Genomic DNA, 22,275 nt, shown 5'->3' on the forward strand with positions numbered 1-22,275 from the left:
AGGATTGAAAACCACATGATCCATGCTGGCTCATTTAGATGAAGAAACTGTACAGCATTTAGCAAACTGTCTGTTCTTACTGTTCTCATCTATACTGGGCTGTGCTGCTTCTGCTGCTGCTGGTAAGTGAAAATACTTCACCTGTAGCTCCATTGATCTGAACAAGGAAGGTGACAATGGGCATTTTCCTTCAAAAACCCTGCCTCGGGAATTCACTTTCTGGTCTGGATCTGTGAGCACCTGATTCCTCCCTTGATCTCCCTGTCCTACCCCCCACCTCTTTCTGGTGGTGCTGCAAATCTTATCTATCTTCTGGTGTTACAGAAAGGTGGTGGGGGTTGAAGGGGAAGGACTTACTAGATTTTTATTTGTATCCAATTGGTCATTTCTATTTTGCTTCATATGGTGTATTTCAAAGGATGGTGTGGCAGGGTCAGGGGGAAGGAAGCCCAAACAAGCAGAAGGGCCTGCAGGGCAATCAGAGACAGCTGGGTGGGAGATGGCTCAGCCTAATTAAAGCCAGCTGGCCCCAATGACTGGGCCAACAAGAGGCCTTTAAAACCCTCCACAGTGGGAAGGGCAGGGGGAAAGAGACTGAGGTGAGCAGAGAGACACAAGGAGAGAGGAGCAGAGGAGAGCAGCAGGAACACTGGAGATCAGAGGGAGAGCAGGAGCCTCTACAAGATCAAGAGTGGGGACCTGTGACTGCTACGGCCTGGAGAAGGTACCAGGGGGAATCATCTGGGGAGGTGGCCCAGGGAGGAGAGTTGCTGTGCCAAGGGCTTAAGGGAGTCAGCGCCTCCCACTGGCAGCTGCATAGGGTCCCTGGGCTGGAACCTGGCATGAGTCGGTGGGGGCTACGTTCCCCCAGACCACCCCTTGCCCCAGCGAGGGTAACAGGGCCTTTAAGGGGTCCTAATGGACTGATCAGAGGACAGAGGCCCAGGAATTGGACTGGCTTTGTCACAAAGGGTATTTATAGAAAGTTTATATACCTCTAACTAAGTATATATGTAAAGGACCATATTGTCACCCAGTGTAAAAGGTCACAGGGCCAGTGAAAATAGAACTGCACCTCTTCACACCAACACCTAGGGCAGTCTCTTTTGGAACTGGACAACCAGAGCTGAAACGTGTCTGAAGCAAAGCCTTTTTAATATTATTGGTGGGGCAAGAGCTGGTGGGGTGGCTGGGTTTGGCGTATTGGAGCAGGGAGGAGGTGAGAGAGAGCACCCCAGAGTTTTATTCGGCATTCATTTTGCCACTGCTTGGGAAGGGTGACTGGGTTAATTGCTGTGCCCAATCACAGCTAGTTCTTGGAATTATACCAGTTCTTAATTTGGGTAGAACCACTGGTTAGGTGGATCAACACTGTCCTTTTGCAGTATTCTATAAGCCAACTGTATTAGATTGTTAAAGTAGCATGTTCACTGGCTTCTAGTCAATAAATATCAATGTCTTACAGCATACTGTGAATGCTGAAATCTAGAACAAATTGGTAAGGGAACTATTATGTTTAGGTGAACTCAAAGAATCTTTGCTGGCATTTCTAGTATCTCTTTTTCCATCTGTCTGTCTTCAGTTTATCAATGCGAAGCAACAACTAATGTGGTTTTTTTTTTTTTTCTTACAGTGCCTCCAAAGCCAGTGCATCTGCAGAATTCATTTCTGTCCATCCCACATCAAACTCCTACACGTAAAGCTTTACCTACTGCACAAACAGGAATGGAGGAAGTCACACCTACCTCTTCTTCTTGTGTCTCAAAGGAAAAACCCAGCAAGGTGTCAGATCTCATCAGTCATTTTGAAGGAGGCAGGTAAGTTACTTGTTTTCTTTTAAAAGTATGGGGTAAAGGGCAACGTGTCATAATACTATTAACAACACTGCATGCACATTAATGAACTATAATATGTTGCTTAAATGAATGGCGATATGTTGTGAAAAGACAGTCAGATACTATTGTGGGAGTCTTGCTACTGATTTAGGTGGGAACAAAGTAATACCTAGGAGGCATGTTTGATGTCTCCCTAGGGTTAGCCACAACACAGTGCTTCTTGCTTTATAGGGTTTTCTAATGGTAGTACTTCATGAAAAGAAAAAAATGTTTAAACAAGACTGACTTGTGCTAGACTGTTCTAATACTTGTAAATGTTGATTTGCAAGTTGAGTAATTAATAATTAAAACTTCATCTTTTTATGGCCTTGAAATACACACTTTTTCCAAAGCTAGTTTCTCAAGCACAAACTGAAGTTAAATAAATAATATGCATGATTTAAAACATCCAGAAAAATGTCCATAGTTCGGAATGAATATTGTATTTAAAATTAAATTGTCCAGATAACTTAACTTAAATTCCTTTTGTAATTATTAATAAGCATCTCTTGTTATAAAAATAACAATATAATATTATTTGAAATTTTAATTTTCTTTTTGCTGCTTCTTGCTGTTTTACCCTTGCTTACATCATTCAGCATAAACAGGAAAACTAAAGGGGTTGCTTTCACTTACCTGTTCATGGTCTGTTCACTTTTTGGTTGTAGTAAACTAGAACATCACTGCTGTTCTTCATTTTACAAAACTTCAGAGTACAGGAAAATATTTAAAACACTTAAAAAAATTTCAGCTGTCATTTCAGCTAACATTTATTGTTACTAAAACATCCTTTTCACTTAACACTTTTTATCAAAATCTATATGAAGAGACTAAATGCTCTAAAAACACATTTTTGAGGAAGTGAGAAGAAACCAAATTCTAATAGGAATATAAAAAGTTTAGTATACTGTCCCAAGAGGTTTCCTTGGTTCTAGATACACATGAAAGGTCAATTCCTCTACTCAAGATTATGATGTGTTGAGCATAAACTTGAAAATAAAGCTGAAACTACCACCATCAAAAGAGGGAATAAATCTTAAGTGAACATAATCTCAAGTGTTATCTTTAACTTAAAGGCAGAGATTTTTAAATGGAAAACAGACCCCAGGTAACTTTGTTTAAACAATTCTATAAACAGTCCTAAATACTGTACAGTGACCTTTCAAGAAGCTGTTGACCCTCAAACTAGGCCAATGCTGGAAGCCGCAAGAGTTGTAGAGTGGACATACAAGGTCTTCAGTATTTCAAGGACATCAGCATTCTGAAGGCATGTTTCCTATATGAATATATGATTTCACTAGCCCACTAATTTAGGATCTATGTGCACACATGCATCATAGGGCAGAATTTGGCTTTCAGGCTAGGAAATGCATCCTAAAACAGGAGCAATCCAGTGCTTGAAGAGGAGGCTTTGTTTACTGGAAGACCAAGATTATCACAGGGGTGATGAGCTTGATCTGTGGAAGGAAAAAGAACTTCTAACCTACTTGGGATCTTATCTTACTGCTACACTGCCATAACAGTCCCTAATAGGGAAATGTAGCGTTGGAGGATTTACAGGAACTTTTTCTGTTCAGTGATAAGTACTAGAGGGATAGCCAAGTTAGTCTGTATCTTCAAAAACAATAAGTCCTGTGGCACCTCACAAACTAACAAATATTTTTGGAGCGTAACCTTTTGTAGACAAAGCGGGTCTTTGCCCACAAAAGCTTATGCTCCAAAATATCTGTTAGTCTGTAAGGTGCCACAGGACTTGTTGTTGTTGTTCCTGTTTAGTCCTTCCTCTCTTATCACTGTTTGCCTTTTAGCATTCTCCCAAAGTAGTATGCTCAGGATTCTTTAACAGTATGGTACGCTTAGAGAAGCTTCCCTTACTCTTTTGTCTGCTTTATCAGGCGACGTCCTATAGGGCCTCTTTAACAAAAGCAGGAGAATAACACGAAGCTGCACAATACAGATGGGTTAACTGACTTTTTTTTACAGCACCTGGTGAATTTTCACCCAGCCTTCAATGTGAACTGCTTCATTTTTGGATAAGGAGGGAAAGAAAAGAAATTCAAATATAGCCTCTAGGACTTCCACCCTGTGATGGACACCCCCTCCCCCATTTTATGGAAAATGAGTTATGAACATAAATACACATAACTCAGGCCTGGTTTGAACAAAAGGTGGTTTGTGGCCTGTCATTTAAAATGTTATAACCTGATGGATCTCTCAAACCTATTTTTATGTATGTATCGTTTTTGTTGTTCAAGTTACAAGTAGTGTTTACATATTTGTATTCTAAATGTTTGTGTCTGTGAAGTCCTCAGTAGGTGGTGTAGCTACCCAATTGTGAGTACAGCCTATGAGGCAATAACAGTATGTAGGCAACTTGATGGATGTCAGTCCACATCTGAGGAGCTTGTCTGTGAACATGAAGCTCAGTAGACAGGCAATGGCTGATTGCCTAAAAAGGACTTGGAAAGGGAACCTGCTCAAGTGACAGTCTCTACCTTGGAGTATACTGTTACACAAAGAGAACAACTGAATTTCCTCCACCGGGACCTTGGAGTTCCTTCATCTTTGGTCTTCCACATCTCTTGGAAAGTGCCTAACGCACCCTAAGAAAAGCAGAAAACTTTACTGGAGACCTAGGCTAGGATAAGATAATTTCTGACCTGAAAATTTCACCTTATACAAATGCAGCTGTTTTGGGTAAGAACTTGCAGGTAACTAGATTTTTAGGGCAATAGAATTAGGCGTGGTTTCTCTTTTGATTTGGAAACTCATTTTGATCTGTTCATCCCTATCTATAACCACTTAGATCATGCTGTATTGCTTGATTAAAAACTCTTTTGTTTATAATCAAGCTCAGCAGAAAATTGTTACCACCTTGGGAGGGCTACCCCTGTGCATATCTCCCTTTCTTTGACAAAGGAGGATTACCTAATGAGCACAGAGAGAGATGGATTTATTTGGGGGTGTAGTAAGTACAGGCCTAGTATGAGGCCTTAGGCCTGAACCAAAGTAATGGTCAAAACTTCGCTAACAGAAAGCAAAGTGCAGCTGTGAGCTAAAGGAATGCATTGCTCACAGAAGTTGGCAAAAAGAGGGTTGATGTTGCATAAACATATCTACCTAGCATATTGAAATAGGAACACGGTACCAGAACACCCGACCCTGGAACATTCCACAGATAAGAGAGAACAGGCCGACCCATCCCGATGACAGGGGCAGAAGGGTAATATGATGGATAGAGCTGTTTGTTCAAACCATCATGTACAAGGTGAGAGGCGGCACCTGATTACGTAGAAGGGTGTACCTCAATACGTCAGGAGTGATGTGTAAATTGTTTGTACCTGTGTATAAGAATGTACTCCTGGGGTGTGGTCTGGGTCCGGCCGAGGGGGCAGTGGAAAGTCCTGCCACTGACTGAGCCGAGTCTACTGACCGTGGGTGCATATTTGTAGTATGCCCTGACTTAGACTAAGAAATCTACAGGGAACTACTATTGTATCCAATACGGCAATGAACCTGGCCGACGTGCCTTCGCACCTTACTAGACTCTGTGGTCATTGGGGGTTCTCTTCGAGTCTGCTGTGTCAGCTATCTGCAGAGCTGGGGCAGCACACAGAGGGAACACACGCATGCAGCCGAGTGATACATTGGAGAGAGCAGAGCACCACGCTGGTGGCAACTCTGACGACAGGGGTTGATTCTCTGGGTGCTGAGCCCTAGGACTGCACCTGCCCAGAGCGGGGGTCAACAGTACATTGCTCTGAAGAGCGGGTGGTAACACCAACTCTGTACTTTGTCTGGGAGAGAGCAGAGGCAGAGGATCTGACTCATCAGGACAGGGAGGTTGGGGAGCAAGGAGGTGGGTGTCAACAGTATGATCAGCATACCAGGGAACATCGCAAGGGGTCTTCTGTGAGTGTACGTCGGCATGCACTACTCCCCACTTCTTCCAACGTTTTGTCATCTTCAACAGTGGTAGGCAACCTGTGGGCTGCATGCAGCACATCAGGGTTTTTACATGTGGCCCATGAGATGTTTTGTTTACCATTGCCCACAGCAGGGTTGCCAGCTAATGCTTGTTTCTGTTTGTGGGTTTTTTCCTAGCAGTATTACTGAAGTGACACGCATGCATAGCAAGGGCACATGAAGTGAGGTGTGTGCTGATTACACACAACATTTGCTATGCAAGCCATGTGCTCCCTGTGCATCCAGTCCAAGCACTGCTACAGTTCAGTCAGCACACCCCACAAATTCTGGGTACACAGGCACAGTTAGCAAAATTGTGCTATCCCGTGAGACTGTTACGACAATCTTGTGACCCCTGAGATGGAGAGCCACCTCATGTGATTGGTTTGGTAGCCTAGGTTGCCTGTCACTGCTCTAGGGAGATGTGAGGTGACTTCCTGCATCTCCTTGATGTTGAGGACAGGTAGGGGAAACTAGGGAACTTGCCAACCTCCTTATAATTCCAGGGTCTCCTGACTGGCAAATACACAAGGGGAATGATTTGGTATCATCTTCAAAAGCGGGGAATTTGGGGAAGACCAGATGGTTTTGAGAAATGTGTGTTACTTTGTGCAACTGAAGGGAACTAAAAATATTATGCTAAAGCCCTATTAGACCCTATTTCCAATGTTTTTTTCCTTAAAACACAGGAATTGCTTTACATGAAGAGATAATTGAGCACTAAATTGACGGATCAGTCCCACACACTAGCTTGCATCAGCTTTCAAGACCAAAGCTAATCCCCTTTTGACAAAAAGCTTTCATGGCACATCTTGCAGAGTTCTGTGTTATACAGTGGGCTGTGGAAAGAGATTTTTTTTTTCATAATCTCTGTTGGGAGTGTGCTGCAGCTCTAGAATGACCACCTCTGCAAATCTTTTGTCTATAGCCAAATGGTGCAGCAGTGAATTGTGATTGTGAAGTACAGTATTAGGTTTTTGCTTGATTGCACTGCCCAAAATGTAATAAAAATGGGGAAGAGTTATTCTTTACTATGTGCAACAATGTCAAAAATATATATGGGCAGAAAAGAAACAAAACAAATATACAGGAAGCTAACTCGTTTTTATAAATGAATGTAACTATACAGAATTGGCTGAGTTTTTAAAAGGGTATTTTTCACAAAACAAATTGCAATGTGATTTTAAATTTGTTTATATGTTGCAAAACAACCTCAGAAAACCAATATCCAAATGAAATGCATTCTTCAAACCACCAATAAACATGTAGAGTCCTGAATGTAGTTGTCATATTTCTTTTGAGGAGGAGTTACATGGTAGTAAACCTACTGTTTCTAACCCTTTTAAATGAATTGTGCAATGGAATTAGTCGTCTTCACATGACAGTCCCATGTCAGTCAACGTATTTAGTGGCAGCCTTTCAGATTCTTGTCACCATCAAGCAAAAAAGCCTTCTTTATCCTTTGTTTCTCATCAGTTCTCCAGGTCAGTGCCAGGCATGTCTTACCCTGGTGTATACCCTGAATTTTGTCTTTCTGTGCTATTCTTTCAAAGGTACTCTTCTTGGCTACTGTTAACATTAAAGGCATGTTATAAAATGAAGTTTTGCTACTTTAGTTTAAAATTACTGGGATGAAAAGTAATACTTGCATGTTGCTGTTTTATTTGAAAATCATTTTTACCACAAATGTTTTTCTAAGCACTATTGTGCCAAAACTATTTTGCATAATTCTATAAATTAAAGTTTCAGTAAATTCTGGTAAAGTTGGGAAAATAAGTGTTTCTTGCATATGTAAAACAAAAAGCAGTCAAGTAGCACTTTAAAGACTAGCAAAATTTCAGAAGAAGTGGGTCTGTCCCACGAAAGCTCACCTAATAAACTATTTTGCTAGTCTTTAAAGTGCTACTTGACTGCTTTTTGTTTTGATAGTGTATAGACTAGCACGGCTCCCTCTCTGTTACTATTGCGTATTTAAGTGTAGCCATGGGAACAGCATGAGAGCATTGGACTGGTGGGAATCAAGAGGCTCCAGATTTCTATTCCCAGCTCTGCTTCTAGTCTGCTGAATTGTACAAGTCACTGCAGCTATGTGCCTCAGTTTCCCCATCCGTAAAAGGGGATAATACTGACCTCCTTTGTGATCTGCTTTGAGCTCCGCTAGTGAGGAGTGTCATACAATTTATTATTAACAAGCAGAAAATGGACAGCATTTTAATTTCTAGAAAAATATGCACTGCTGCTCATTTGACTTGTTGAGTTAAATATGGCATTACACCTTGGAAGGCCTATAGACATGTTCTCCATAACTGAATGTTTCTCATATTAGCAAATGAAAAATAGCTTTGAAAAAGTTTCAAGTGGTGCAGTATAAATGCCCTCCTAAAAATCAAACACTTTTCTAATGATGCCCCTCTTATTTTTTTTCTTTATCCTTTAGTCCCTCAAGTCATAATGATTTGAAGAAAGAATCCTCTGTTCTAAAGGCTGCTAAATCTCAAGGAAGATGTGGGCCAACATCACCTCAGCCAAAATTCCTCTCCCAACATCCACTACAAAAGCAGGGAAATAATGCAGATCAAACTCAGGTTGTACAGAAATACACAGCCAATGGAGTAGTAGCACAAAGCCAGATAGAAAGTGAGGTCAACAAGTTACCGGAACATAGCACCAATACAGCCATCCGAGCGCCAGAGATTGCAGTCAACAATAACTTGGTAAATGGGGAAACAGAAAGCACTACTAGAGACTCGCTGCAAGCTATAACTGTCTGCACAGGGCAAGCTCTTGACTGCTGCAGGCTTCGAAGCAGGGACATGCTGCTCCCGTCTGAAAATGAAATTGTGGAAACTAATACTACTGTAGAAGAAAAGCAGAATAAGGAACTCAGTGAGCAAGATGAGCATGTAGACACAAAGGTAAAATTCCATTTTATTTTTCCCATGAATATAACTGTGCCTGCTGTTCCCCACCCCCTGGTATTGCATATAAAATACAGTTTTATAGACCCATTCAAAAAGGAGGATATTGTTCCATTCTTCCCCAGTTTATTTTTCTTAACTTTTTAAAAAATTTGTGTTCAACACAGCAAATAAAATAAAACCAAAAATTTTTCAGCAGTAGGATCAGTCTTTGAATGAGGCACTTCTGAAAATGCAGAGGGCTTTTAACCTGTGGAAAAACACCCAGGGTATGTGCTGTACGTGGATAGTATGTCCCAGTGCACCAAAACTGGGGAGCTGCAAAGATCTTGAATATGGAAAATTTGTCAATCCTCCCAAATAATATGATGGAGGAAAAAGAGTGTTTTTGGAAGAGACCCTAAGCAAACTGAACTTGCATGTATAACTGGCTGAACAGATTTAGCAAGATCATGGCAAGTCACTAAAATGTCCCAGTTAGATACAAGGGATAAAGGGATACAGTTATCCCTTGCTGAAATCCCACTGGGGTAATGAAATTACATTGGGATGAATCTGAGATTTCCTAGTAGGGACTCCTTTTGTTGTTGTTGTTGTTGTTGTTGTTGTTAAAAGGAAATGAGTGGGTGACAGTGAATTGGTCTTGAAAAATGTAACAGCAAAAAAAAAAAAAATCACATCCTGTTTCAAAATGCAGGTGACTTTGTAGTCCAGGAGCCACTGTAGTGTAACAAAACCATCGCCATCCAGGTTTGTGTGATTGTCGCCTTGATGCACTTGGAATTTCAGGGGATGAGAGTGATAGGACCACGCTGTTGGTCTTGACTGTACAGCCCACTAATATGTGTGGTAAAAGACAATCTCTGGCAACCTATGGCCTTCTGTATACACTTGAGCATTGTTCTCCCTCTCTCTCTCTCTCATGTGCAGGCACACACATGCCATTCTGTCTCTCTCTCCTTACTTGTCAATTTGCTGTAGGATTATGTATTTTTGCATTTTGTGGGTGGAGGTGTTCGTGGGTTTCTATTGCATTTTTTTCTGCTGTGTATTTTGTACCCACAATTTTTGTCCTGTACTTTTCTGTTTTGGGTTTTCACTGATGGAAGAAACAGCATATCACTGGACACTTCATTTTGAATAGGTGGTGTCCCTGTGGGTGTGCAGGATAAACAGTGAATGGACATTCAAAGTGTCACATGGAAGTGTTGAATGCCTTCGCCTGAGAACAGGAAGTTAGAGTTCTTGCTGATGTGAACAATGCTAGGGTCCCATCTGTGCATAGGTCTGAGAGGAATCCAAAGCACCTTTTGCCCTGCCGCACCTTCTATTATATTTCTTTGTCTCATGTTCTCTAAGGCCTTTCTTTTTATATGCATGTCTAGACTAATACAATGCACTGGCTACTTCACAGGCAGTGCAGAACAGGAATCCAAATTATGCAACAGGTGCTGGCAGTACTTACAGGAAAAGGCAGAAAAGTGTGGCAGCTGGAATATAAAATACAGGAAGAAACTGGGCAAATGCTTAGAGAAAAAGCTGACGAGCACTCCCATCTGTGCCTGCCCCTGGCTTCCTGTATAACCAACAGATGGTATTTGGCCTAACCTGACCAAAAAGAATAGATGTAATATTTGAACCAATTATGGCTAGATGCACTATCCTTTGACAGAAGAGTAAAGAAGTCAAAATGGCTTAAAAACAACCACTCTACCACTTTCAACAGATGGTATATTTCATTTAAAGATGATGGCAATTCCTCAACTATATATTCATTTGCAATACAGTCAAGACTGTCCTTTAATCCTGTGTAGAGATGTGTTTGGCATCTGCAAGAAGCAGAATTATATGGTGAAAAAGAGGGTGGAAAATAAGCACACACTCTCAGGCACCGATTTAGATAGGTAAAAAATAAAGTTGCTGCTAATATCCCAACTCAGCATCCCAACTCACAGGTGATCTAATGATTAGTGATGGCAGTAGATATCACTATAATACTGTGGTTCCCTTGGGAAGCAGTAAAGCACTCATGTGGGATAAGTGTTCAGGAACTTTTTTAATCCATATGCCTGTTCGTGTTTGTTCCTAATTAGGCACAGTTAAACTGAGCTCAAAAATCAGGTGTCCTATCTATGGATCTGTCTCTTTTGTTGGGGTTGGGGTGGTTTCTGTGCCTTCTACACCTACAGCAGGGAGACTTACTGCTAGGGCAAGCCATCAGGAAGCCTCTCAACTGAGAGTCCGCTTGTTGGAACACTGGGTACAGAAAGTATGTTCATAGTGACTATGGACTTCACATGGAAGCAAGTGTCCCCCTCTGACCCCCCCACATCAGGGCTGGAGCCTTGAACTCTTAGCAGTCACTCAGAACAAACAGGATGTCTTCGTGTCACCCTCCTATTTGTGAGTCGGTTGGTGGCAGATCAGCCCAATTCTGGAGCTGCAGGTCTTGTTGCAGAGGAGGCAGGTGTTGGTAGCTGTTGGAGGGGTGCAGTCCAGTTTTTGATGTTCTGTTCTTCTTCACCTGTCCTCGTCTGCACTGTGCCTGGAACCTCTAAAAATGCGCCACCCCCTCACAGACTACTGTTCTGCACTGGGGATGGTCTTGGGCAAGATTCTCACGTGTCAACATCATTGCTGCACTTTTTCATGTGTGCCTTCAGCATGTCCTTTATATTGCTTTTGTTGGCCCACAGTGCTGCTCTGTCCTTCCTCCAATTAGGAAAACAGAATCTGTTTTGGAAGGCACTGATCAGACATCTGAATGATGTGACCAGTCCAAGTAAGTTGCTGTTGAGTGATAATGCCTTCAGTGCTGTTCATATTCGACTTCTAGGATGTCAGTATTTGTGCACCTATCCTCCCAAGAGATATTTAGGATTCTCCTGAGGCAGCATTGATGATATTGTTCAAGTGCCTTCAAATGATGCTTGTCTGTTGCCCAGGTTTCACATACATATAGTAGCACTGGAACAACCACTGGATGATATACAAGGAGCTTTGTCTTGGGATAGATGTCCCAGTTCTCAAAGACCCTTTGTCTCAGGCAGGCGAAAGCAGAGCTTGTATGGCTCAGATGATGCTGTATTTCCGCATCAATGCTGACTTTAGCGGAAAGATGACTTCCAAGATATGGGAAGTGCTCCACATTTTCCAGTAGTTCTCCATTGATTTCAATAGGAGGTGTATGAGAGAGTCCCGATTGGTGGAGCACCTTGGTCTTTTTGATATTCAGTATGAGGTCAAGGTTCTCGTACACTTCAGCAAAGGCACTTAATGTGGTCTGAAGGGGTGTTGGGGGGAGAGCAGCAACCATATTGTCATGTGCATACTGGAGATCCATGATTGAGGTTGTGGAGATCTTGCTTTTACCTTTCAGTCTCTGGAGACTGAAAAGCTTCCTGTTCATTCTATAGACAAACTTCACACCATTTGGAAGCTTGCCATCAATGAGGTGAAGGGTCATGCCAGTGAAGGTGCAGAACAGTGATGGGGCAATGACACAGCCTTGCTTGAATCCTGTTTTCACCTCAAAGGGGTCTCTTTGGGATCCATTGTTGCTCAATACTATGGCAGTCATGTTGTCATGAAGCAGCCTTAAAACGCTAATGAATTTTTTTGGAGCAACTGATCTTTGAGAGGCTGGTCTACAGGGTGCTACAACTGACTGAGTCAAATGCTTTGGTCAAGTCGATGAAACTCCTGTTTAAGGCTTGGTTGTGTTACAACACTTTTCTTGCAGTTGCCAATCAGTGAAAATCATGCCCACTGTTCGTCGGAATGGTCGGAAGCCATACTAGGAGGATTTCTTCTGAGAATGGCAGGAATTGGTTTGCTAAGATTTTCCCTCCTGTTGCCAAGAGGGAGATGCTACAATAGTCTCCAAAGTCCGACTTGTCGCCCTTCTTGAAAAGATGGTCATTGTGTCCCTGAAATATTATGGCATCTGCTCCCTATCCCAGATATTGAGAGTCAGGAGGTAGAGCTGTTCATAGAGATCTGGCCTACCTTCTTTGAAGACTTTGGTGGGGATTCTGCCTAGTCCAGCTGCTTGTTTCACTTCATCACTTTGATGGCAGCTTGGACCTCATTTAGAGTAAGAAGTGTTGCAAGATCATCTCTAGGCAATTGCTGAGGGATTTGGTCAAGAGATTCTAGGACCATGGTGGAGAGGTGGTTCAAGAGCTCATTATACTGCTCCCTCCAGCGAGGAGCAGTGGCTTCATTGTCTTTCAAGAATTGGGTACCATCCTTTAATCTCAGGGGATTGATTCCGTGGTTTCTCTGTCCCTAAACACCTTTGGTAGCATCAGTGAAACTTCATGTATTGTTGATGTCTGTGAGATGCTGGAGTTCTTGTGCCTTCAGTCCACCACTGTTTTTTCAGAGTCCTTGTTTTATATTACACTTCTGCCTTGGCCTTGGCATGCACTTCTCTTTGTTGTGCAGTTCATGTTGCTTTGCCAGTCCCTAAAGGCTTTCCTTTTTGCCTTAATCAAGCATTCAGTTTCCGCATCATTCTCATCAAAGCAGTCCTGATGCTTCCTGGTCTGGTAGCTGATGGTTTCTCTACAGGCTCCAATGATGGCGTTTTTCAATTGACCGGTGTTCTTCCACATCTCCAAGGAGTAATGTCAGTATCTTCCTTTGGAACACTATCTGGAAGTCACTTCTTCTGATGGGGTCCTTCAAGCCTTGTATATTGATCTCTCATCAGATCTGTTTCCTTTGATTTCTCCATTTGGTGACAGTCCTAATTGCCATTGTGGATCGAATAAGTCAGTCCAGCAGTCATCAGCTCCAGTTATTGCATGTGTGAGAAGGATGTCATTCCGATCCCAAACATGGACTGTGACACAGTCTATGAGGTGCTAGTGCTTAGATCAAGGATTTTGCCATGAGATCTTAAATTTGTCAGGTGTAATGGGGTGTTCTTGAAGACAAGGTCATGTTCCACACGTTTTATAAGGAGGAGCACTCCATTGGAGTTCCTGCTGCTGACTCCTCATTTCCCAATGATAGTGTGCCAGAGATCCACATCTCTTCTGACCCTGGCACTGAAATCCTCCAAGAGAATAATCTTGTCATCTTTGGGTAGGTCTTTCAGGATTGTGTTCAACTGGGTATAGAATTTCTCCTTTGCGTCATGTTGGGAGTCTAAAGTTGGTGCGTAACCCCTGATGACTGTTGCCTGTTGGTGTTTTGGCAAGCTTCAAGTGGAGAGTCACGAGACATTCACTGATGCAGACAGGGACTTCAGATAATATCTCTATCAACTTGTTTTTGATGGCAAATCCTACTCCATGAATTAGTTTTTCTTCCTTTCCAGAAAAATGTATACCCTTTGCCTTGGGCTAGCACTCTAAAAAATAACTGACTTTCTTAGAGGCCAGCCCTGTCTCACTCCCCACCCCTTCCTTTGTTGCTTGCTCTCCCTGACCCTCACTTTCACAGTGGGTTGGGGTGTAGAAGGGGATGCAAACTCCAACCCCACAGTGCTTACCTCAAGTGGCTTGTTGTCAGCAGCACAACAGGGCTATGGTCCCATGCCATTCCTTGAAGGAACCAGGATATCCTAGTGGGTGTCTATACAGCTGTTTTACCACAATACCATGCACTCTGCCAGCTCCTGGAATTGAGTGCAACTAAACGTTATCATAAGGTAAAACCTCCAGGAATACAGCCACCCCTAGCTGGCTACTTTGCGTTAGCTCAGCTGTGCTCTTGGACGTGGGGTTTGCTACTGCAAGATATGTAAGCCTATCAAGAGAGGTTCCCAGTGCTGGCAACAGTACCAGTGGTAGCAGATAGGGCAAAGAGGCTGAGGTAGAGACAGGTGCATCTTGTCTTAATGAAAAAATTATTTTTACCAAGTGCTAAGCCTACAGTAAAATATCTTTGGCTAAAGAGGTGATTTAATAAAGTTATACGTGAGAAGTAGATGACACAATAATAGCTGCATGATATCTGAATAATCATGTTGCAGTATTACCGAGAATGCCTACAGCCACAACGTTTCATTTTTTTCAAGTGTTAGTAATTGAAAGTATGAGGCCAATGAAACTACAGACGGTTAGAAACCAACCCTGGAACTTATTGACCAAAGTTCTGATTTTTTTTTCCTTCAGAAACTGGATTAAATTAAAGTAGCCCTCCCAAAAAAACCTCATGTCTAAAGAGGCGGCAACTCAGAGGCATCTTGGATGGCAAATTACAAAAGGCAGACAAGCATATACCATTGGGCAGGGTCTGTCTTTTTCTAGTAGTAACAGACTGATAGCAGTGTGATGGGGGTATAAACGGGCATAACACTTCAAAGATGTTCCTTAGTCAAATAGCACCATCCATCAATGCAGTGATGACTTTGCATAAAACATCCAGGACCTGTTGACAGAAAAAAAAAATATGAAGTCAATATTTGCACTGTAGCTGGATCAACCACAGACTTAGCTAACATGGTTCAACTTCTTGGTTATCTGGTATTTATAAATAAGCTGGCGCAATAGTTGAAGGACTTCAGTTTTGCAAAGAAACTCCAAGCTGAACAGCCAGAGAGGAATTATCCACAATCCACAGTAAATTTGTAGTGGATGAAGGCATTGACTGGGGTATGTGTTTCTGTGCACAGATGGAGCAACAGCTGTAAGTGGAGAGGCCAGCAGGGTTGCAGCATAAAGTTAAGAAAGTGACAATAGCAGCAATGTATAAACAGGGTGACTTGTCACCCAATTCTGGCATCAGAGAAACTTTACTCTGAAGTACATGAGGCCTTGGACATTTCTGTAAAATAATATGATAAAATCCCAGGCAGAGAACATGTTGTTTAACAGTGCTGAGGTATGTTTTGACTGCACTCACTTCTTCCACAGTAAAGTCAGGTGGTTCTGATGTGGGAAAGTGTTAGAACACAGCTTTAAATTGTTGGATAAAATGAGAATTTTCCCTTTTGGAAAACAGACCTTGGAGATAGTTTGTAAAGAGGCCTTCTTCACTGGATGGCCTCAAGTTAGAGGGGGAGGTGTAGGTTGGATATTAGGAAAAGCTATTTCACCAGGAAGGTGGTGAAGCACTGGAATGTGTTCGCTAAAGAGGTGGTGGAATCTTCTTTCCTAGAGGCTTTTAAGTCCTGTCTTGACAAAATCCTGGCTGTGATGATTTAGTTAGGGTTGGTCCTGCTTTGGGCAAGGGTTTGGACTTGATCTCCTGAGGTCCCTTCCAGCCCTGTGATTCTATGAATCTATCTTACTAGATGGACATATATGGCAAATTGAATGCACAGAATCTAGCACTTCAAGCTAGGAATACAAGTATACTAGACATGAAAGTGAATTGGGATTCATAAAAAGGTTGTGTCTTTGGAGATGCTGCATAGAAAAGTGAGTTCTGGGGATGTTTCAGGACTTAGATGTTATGGGACATTTTAATTTTTTTAAAGAGTGATAAGAAATCTATTAAGACCAAATATTAACTCTCTATTGATTGTATTCGCATTTTGATAAATACTTTTCCTGGAGTGGAACATGAATCTCCAAATACCAATTTGAATTGAAATCTGACCACAGTAACAGTTGATTCAATTCTAACATTTGGTATTTGTCACACATATCTTTGACTTGTCTGGTAGTCACACACTGAAGACCAAGTTTTGAAATCCAACAAATTGGGAATTCAGGATTTCTGCTAAAGGAGAGTACAGAGAAGTCAGTGATAAATCTTTGAAAATACTGCTTCCACTTACTCCTGGTTATTGCTCTGAGTCTGAGTTTTAAGTGGAAATTTCTGTGAAAACTAACCATAGAAGTAACTTTGAAACCAGTAGATACTCAACCAAACATTGCACACCTGTAAATTACAGCTAAATAACAGCACAAAACACTGAGACGGGACTGGTGGCTGTAAAGCTTTGTGATTGTGAGAAACTTGATTGCACCTATGATAAGTGGTCATCCAGATAATTAAAATCATGCTGGGCCATGGATGTTGCCGGAGCAAAGAATTCCATACTAGAGAGATTCAACCTGTAGTACAAGAAAGCCACAATTGTATAAGAGCACACTCTGGGAGAAGTATCCCATTAGCAATAAGTGAAGACATGTACACAAAGCCTGACTACACATTTTGAATATAATGGAAAATTAGAATATGGACTACTCTGTTCTAGAGATTAAAATCCACTGTGCACTTTCAGTAAACGGAGCATTTGTTTGACCTATGGTTTTAGTGGCACTGCTGCAGGCTGCAATGTTGCAGACACAAGCATCCATTGCAGAGTTCGTGCATGGTGCAGCTATGGCACTTTTGTTGTGTGAAGAGGCAGGGAACCATTTTTTCTAAAGATGAACTTTCTGTCAGAAAAGGACATGCTGTTTGCCAGGCCTGCGAGAGAGAGAGAGAGGGCAGCTTTCCTTTGTCTCCATGCTCCTGGTTCTGCAACATTGTCTTCCCCAAAGAGGCAGATAAGTTCCAAAATTACTGCATTTCCCTGGGGAGGAAAATTTCGAATGTCCTCCCTTTATTGTGCACAGCAGACAGGGTGTGACAGCAATGTCACAGCCTCAGGGGCAATCAAATCTTTGAACCCTGTCTTGAAGGTGGTAGATATGCAAGAAACTAGTACACTCATCCCTTGCTATACAAGCACAGTTGGTCTCCAGATTTCTACTTGTAGGTGAATGCTCATAAAAGCGACATTAAATTCGCATTAAAATTCTCCAGTTTGTTCAAGTGCTTGTAACTTGGCATAAACCAGTTGAGTTTAGGCACTTTTCTGATGTATTTGAATAGTTTGGCACCAGAAATAGGATGTAGTTTATGTATGTAGAGCAGGGATTCCCAGCCTATGGGTCCCATTAGGTTTGTTGAAGGTCACCAACTGGGCTGTTCCCAGCTGCATGTGGCTGTTAAAGAAGACATTTGCAGTTTCTTAACACTGCTGCCTCAGGCAGATATCTGTCAATAGAGAGAGCTGCTGGAGATGGCAGCTATCTCTGTCACTAGGGATGGCAATTACCTTATGCCTAGATGCTGAAACCTTAACACTTGAGTTAATTGCTGGGAGCAGAAGGGCTGGGGGAGCCACCCAGCCTAGCAGCCCTGGTGAAGAGGTTATGGGAGGAGGAGGAGGAGGAGGAGTATCTAAGGCTGGGGTTGTTGAGGGATGTGGGGGTGGGGAGGGAGGTCTAAGAATGGGGGAAGCTTGGAACTGCAGGGGGGTGTTGTAAGACTAGGGGTGGTTTGGGGCCACAGGGGGAGGTTAAAACCTGGCCAAGGGTGAGGTCGGTGGGGGAGTGGTCTAATACAGTAAACCCTTGAGTTACCCAGGGGTTGTTCCTGCAACTGTTGCATAACTCGAGTTTTCCTGCAAGGGGAGGGGATCCAGGAACCACCAGGGCTGGTCAGTTTCCTGGCTCCCAGAATGACAGGAGTTGGGAACCAGAGATGGGCTGGTTCCAGTTTCCCTGTGGCTTGCAGGGCCAGGAAACTGATTAGCATATGGCTGGTCAGTTTCATGTTCTTGCCATTGCAGGGGAGGGAACCAGGCTAAGAGCCTTCTCCCTCTCTCCCCCCAGCCAAAGGGCTGTCAGACAGCTGCATGTCTGAGGGAAGGGAGGGAGAAAGCTCCAGCTGCAGGTCTCCCCGCCCCGAACCAGGGACCCCATGGCTGAAGCAGAGCGAGCCACATGGCTGTGGGTATCCCAGCCTCTTGGCCAGGGACCCAGCCCATATAAGCAGGGGAAGTTCACTCATAGGCTATATCTACACTAGCCCCAAACTTTGAAATGGCGATGCAAATGGCCATTTTGAAGTTTACTAATGAAGCCCTGAAATACATATTCAGCACCTCATTAGCGTGCGGGTGGCCGCGGCACTTCGAAATTGATGCTGTTTGCTGCCGCGCAGCTCGTCCAGACGGGGCTCCTTTTCGAAAGGCCCCCGCCTACTTCGAAGTTCCCTTATTCCTATGAGCAGATGGGAATAAGGGGACTTCGAAGTAGCCGGGGTCCTTTCGAAAAGGAGCCCTGTCTGAATGAGCTGCGCAGCGACGAGCCGCCTCAATTTCGAAGTGCCGTGGCCACCCGCACGCTAATGAGGCGCTGAATATGTATTTCAGTGCTTCATTAGTAAACTTTGAAATGGCCATTTGCATCGCCATTTCGAAGTTTGGGGCTAGTGTAGACACGGCCATAGTGAATAAAGGTAGGTATACGTGTTCCTCGTTTTAGCAAGTACTCATAAGTAAAGTACTTGTTACACTCACCCCTTGTTTATTGTAATATTTGGTTAGTAAATAAGATGCTCAAGTGAAATTAACTTAAATTTCTTACAGGTGCTGTGGTATCAAACCACCCATGGGGGTGGGGGGGTCAGTGCAGCATGTTTGATGGGGGGAGGGGTTGTAATATGACAGTACCTATAAGAAATTTGAGAGTCAGGTGGGGAGGCTTAGGGCAGATGGTGGAGGTGTGTGGGGGGAGGTGCAGTAATCAAGGCAGCAGGCTGGGGAGATGTGGGGGGGGAGCATGAATGTGGGCAAGGTTACATTATCTGGCTGGTGGATGGGTCACTGCTCTGCTGCTCCTGTTTGCTGCTAAGGGAGCTGTGGGCCAGCAGTGTGGAGGGCCTTGCTTACAGACAAAAGGGCAGTGGTGGTGTGAGAATACTCTGTGTGCCGCTCCCTCTTCTTGGCTGCTTCCCCAAGGCCCCGGGCAGCAGTGCATGTCCAGGACTGCCAGCCCACCAACGGGTGTCCAGCCAGGGAGGGGACAGCAGGACAGGCGCGCACACACACTACAAGCCTGGCTGGGAGCATGCACACATCCTACAGTCCCCTCCCTGCCCCCACTTCTCCCCCTGCAGCCCCTTTAACCTGCCTGCCTCACCTAGCTGCCTACCAGTTCACCGTGGTGCGTGGGATGACCAGACAGCCTGGCACCTGGAGCCCAGCTGGGCGAGCCAAGTGCAATCTGTGCTGCACACCTCTACCTACAATGGAGCGCGTCAGCTGCTCTCGCTGAAATGATGCACTGCCTTGCTTTCACCTTTGAGCAGGATAGAATAGGATTGCCGACTCGCATGATTTTATCACAAGTCTCATAATTTTGGGGTTTGTCTGTCTTAAAGCCGTGGGTGCTGGAACCAAGAGATTTCATGAGACTGCCAGTCTTCCTTCACATCGCATTCCAAGTCTACTTGGCTGCAGAGAAAAGCTTGAAAATGTGAATGGAACCAGTGTGACTTAGAATACTCCAACAGGTGTTTGGTTTTTTTTTTAAAGTAACTTCAAATATATTGTTTTTTCAATCTCATTGTTCTTGGGCCTATCGTAATTTTTGGGGCCTAAGTAATGATATTACCAATATCATTACTTGAGATTACCAATAGTGATGATAAAATTATATGTACTTTGTATTTTTTCTACCTATCCTTCATATGTCATTTGTTGTGTTTTGATTGTAAATTCGGAGCGACAAGGGCTATGGACTGAAGGAGGAAAAAATCGTATTTATAGCCCCCATGCCCTCCTTGTTTGCTGGCAGAATTGAAATTGCTTTGTTGGTAAAGGATTGATACTAGTTTACTTTGATATGCAAATATCAGTAGAAACTGCCTCAGATAAATTGGAATGTGTTCATGCAAAAAAGTTGTCATCTACATTCACAGGATTTGTAAATCTATTGCAGGATTAGGAAAAAGTCTATGTACTGCTTACATTTTAAGTGTGGAATTGCACTGTTTTCAAATCTTTGCAGGCTTTTTTCCACATGACAGCTTTAATATCTGAGTTTAAGCAATAATTAAAATGCAAATTGTATTTTTGTTTTTGTATCAGTAAAACGAATCTAAGGGAAATAACATTAATAAGTTTGTGGTAAAAAGCAGGCGCTCAATCTATGTAGAATGCATATTAGTCTTCCCCTGTAAAATGATGAATTATTTGTCTGATGCTTGGATTTCGCAAGTTATGTTGAATGAAGTAGGAAAGATGTTTAGGTCTGGGCTGCTAAAGGCTTTCAAAAAAGTGAGTTGTTTAATGACTGACCAAAAGTTATCCTTTCCAGGTTACCGACTGGAATAGATATGGCCATAGCAGCAGTGGTTACTGACTTGAAAGTTATTTTTTAAATCTTGTCTTCACTACACAAGAAAATACTGTCCTCTATTTAGGAAAATGAAGAGGTTCAGAAAGAGACTGACAGTGCTGCAGAGGAAGACAGGGTAATTGGGGAACATAGAAAGGAAAAAAGGAGGGAACATATGAGGACAGGGGAGTGATGTGGGTGAGATACGGAAGGAATGTGTGTGAGGGAGAAACCAGGGTGGTGGTCTAGTGGAGGACGAGCAAGGGTAAAATGGTAGCTTTCCTTCACTGGGGTTAGGAGAAAACCCAAAGCAGAAATTCATACACGTCACCTCAGGCTGAATTTTAGACCTGGAATGCGCTCCTTAAACCAGCAAAAAAGCAGATGCCAGACTTCTTAAAAATGTATTTTCAAAAAAAACCTTATTTTTAAATCATTCTCCTGCCTTAGAGGACCTCTACTCATGATGGTTTTCATAACTTGTGGTGGCAATATTGCAGTTATTCTTTTAACAAGTCTGTTCCTTTAGCTGCTTACTTTTTCCTTTAAGTTGGTTCTGTAATAATATGTAAATAATATGGTCTAAAGTAGTCCCTTGGAAATAAGTAGTGAAATGGTTCTTTGCGTGTGCTTGGGGAACCTGCTGTGGTTTTTTGGTGGGGGGATGGGAGGGGGTGCCAAATATTTACAGCTAAAACAAACTTCATAACCTCTGACGTGCAAATGTAAGACTTTATTTTAATTTGTCATGTAAAACTACAGCATCTTGTAGCCCCTCAAGCTTTACGGGGCATTGCCATGCTTCTGGGAGCATGGAAAGAGTAGGCGTCCTATTTCATAGGCTCCTGTAGTGCAGTGGTAATTATATAGGTAAGCAGATTTAATGGAGCCTATTTTCTCAAAGCACCTATTTAAGTCTGTAGGGAGAAATTTTGGCGTGGAGCAATAGGATTTCTGGCAGCCCTGAAGCTTAGGATAGAAGTGTGTTAAAGCTGCTGGTAGATACTAATATTTACAGGGAGGGTAACAGCATTAAAGCGTGGGTGAATACTACCAAAAATGATCTGCTAACATATAGAATAAAAGGGATTGTTCATCCAGTGACCTGCAAATGTTTGCAAAAATGTCTGTGGTGTGTAGGTGACTTAGCCACAAAAATGTTTGCTGGAAGATTTGCAGCAGAAACTACTTGTTCAAACCTTGCTCTTTGTAAAAGGCATAGTCTTCCAGATGGGAGAAACAATACCTTGGATGAAATGCTGACCCCCTGAAAGCCAATTGTAAAACTCCCTTTGACTTCAGTGGGCCAGGATTTCAGTCCTTGGCTGTGTCTACACGACACACAAGTCTCGAAAGGGAGAGCATCGAAAATCTAAACTGAAACAAGGGATTTCAAAATAATGCCGTGCCCTGTACGAAGCAGATCGCTGTATCAAA

At 42.9% G+C, this 22,275-nt stretch overlaps 1 protein-coding gene across 4 annotated transcripts in view; it reads left to right on the forward strand.

Moving 5' to 3' along the window:
• Positions 1–22,275, forward strand: part of FGD4 (FYVE, RhoGEF and PH domain containing 4) — a 218,236-nt gene that overhangs the window by 145,916 nt on the left and 50,045 nt on the right. For all 4 annotated transcript variants that reach the window (XM_075006715.1, XM_075006727.1, XM_075006735.1 and 1 more), the window contains exons 3-4: positions 1,634–1,817; positions 8,278–8,755. In XM_075006715.1, coding sequence (XP_074862816.1) covers positions 1,634–1,817; positions 8,278–8,755 — 662 coding nt within the window. The remainder of the gene's footprint in view (positions 1–1,633; positions 1,818–8,277; positions 8,756–22,275) is intronic.

Source organism: Carettochelys insculpta, chromosome 1 (genome assembly GCF_033958435.1).
Source record: "Carettochelys insculpta isolate YL-2023 chromosome 1, ASM3395843v1, whole genome shotgun sequence".
Lineage (NCBI taxonomy): Eukaryota > Metazoa > Chordata > Testudines > Carettochelyidae > Carettochelys > Carettochelys insculpta.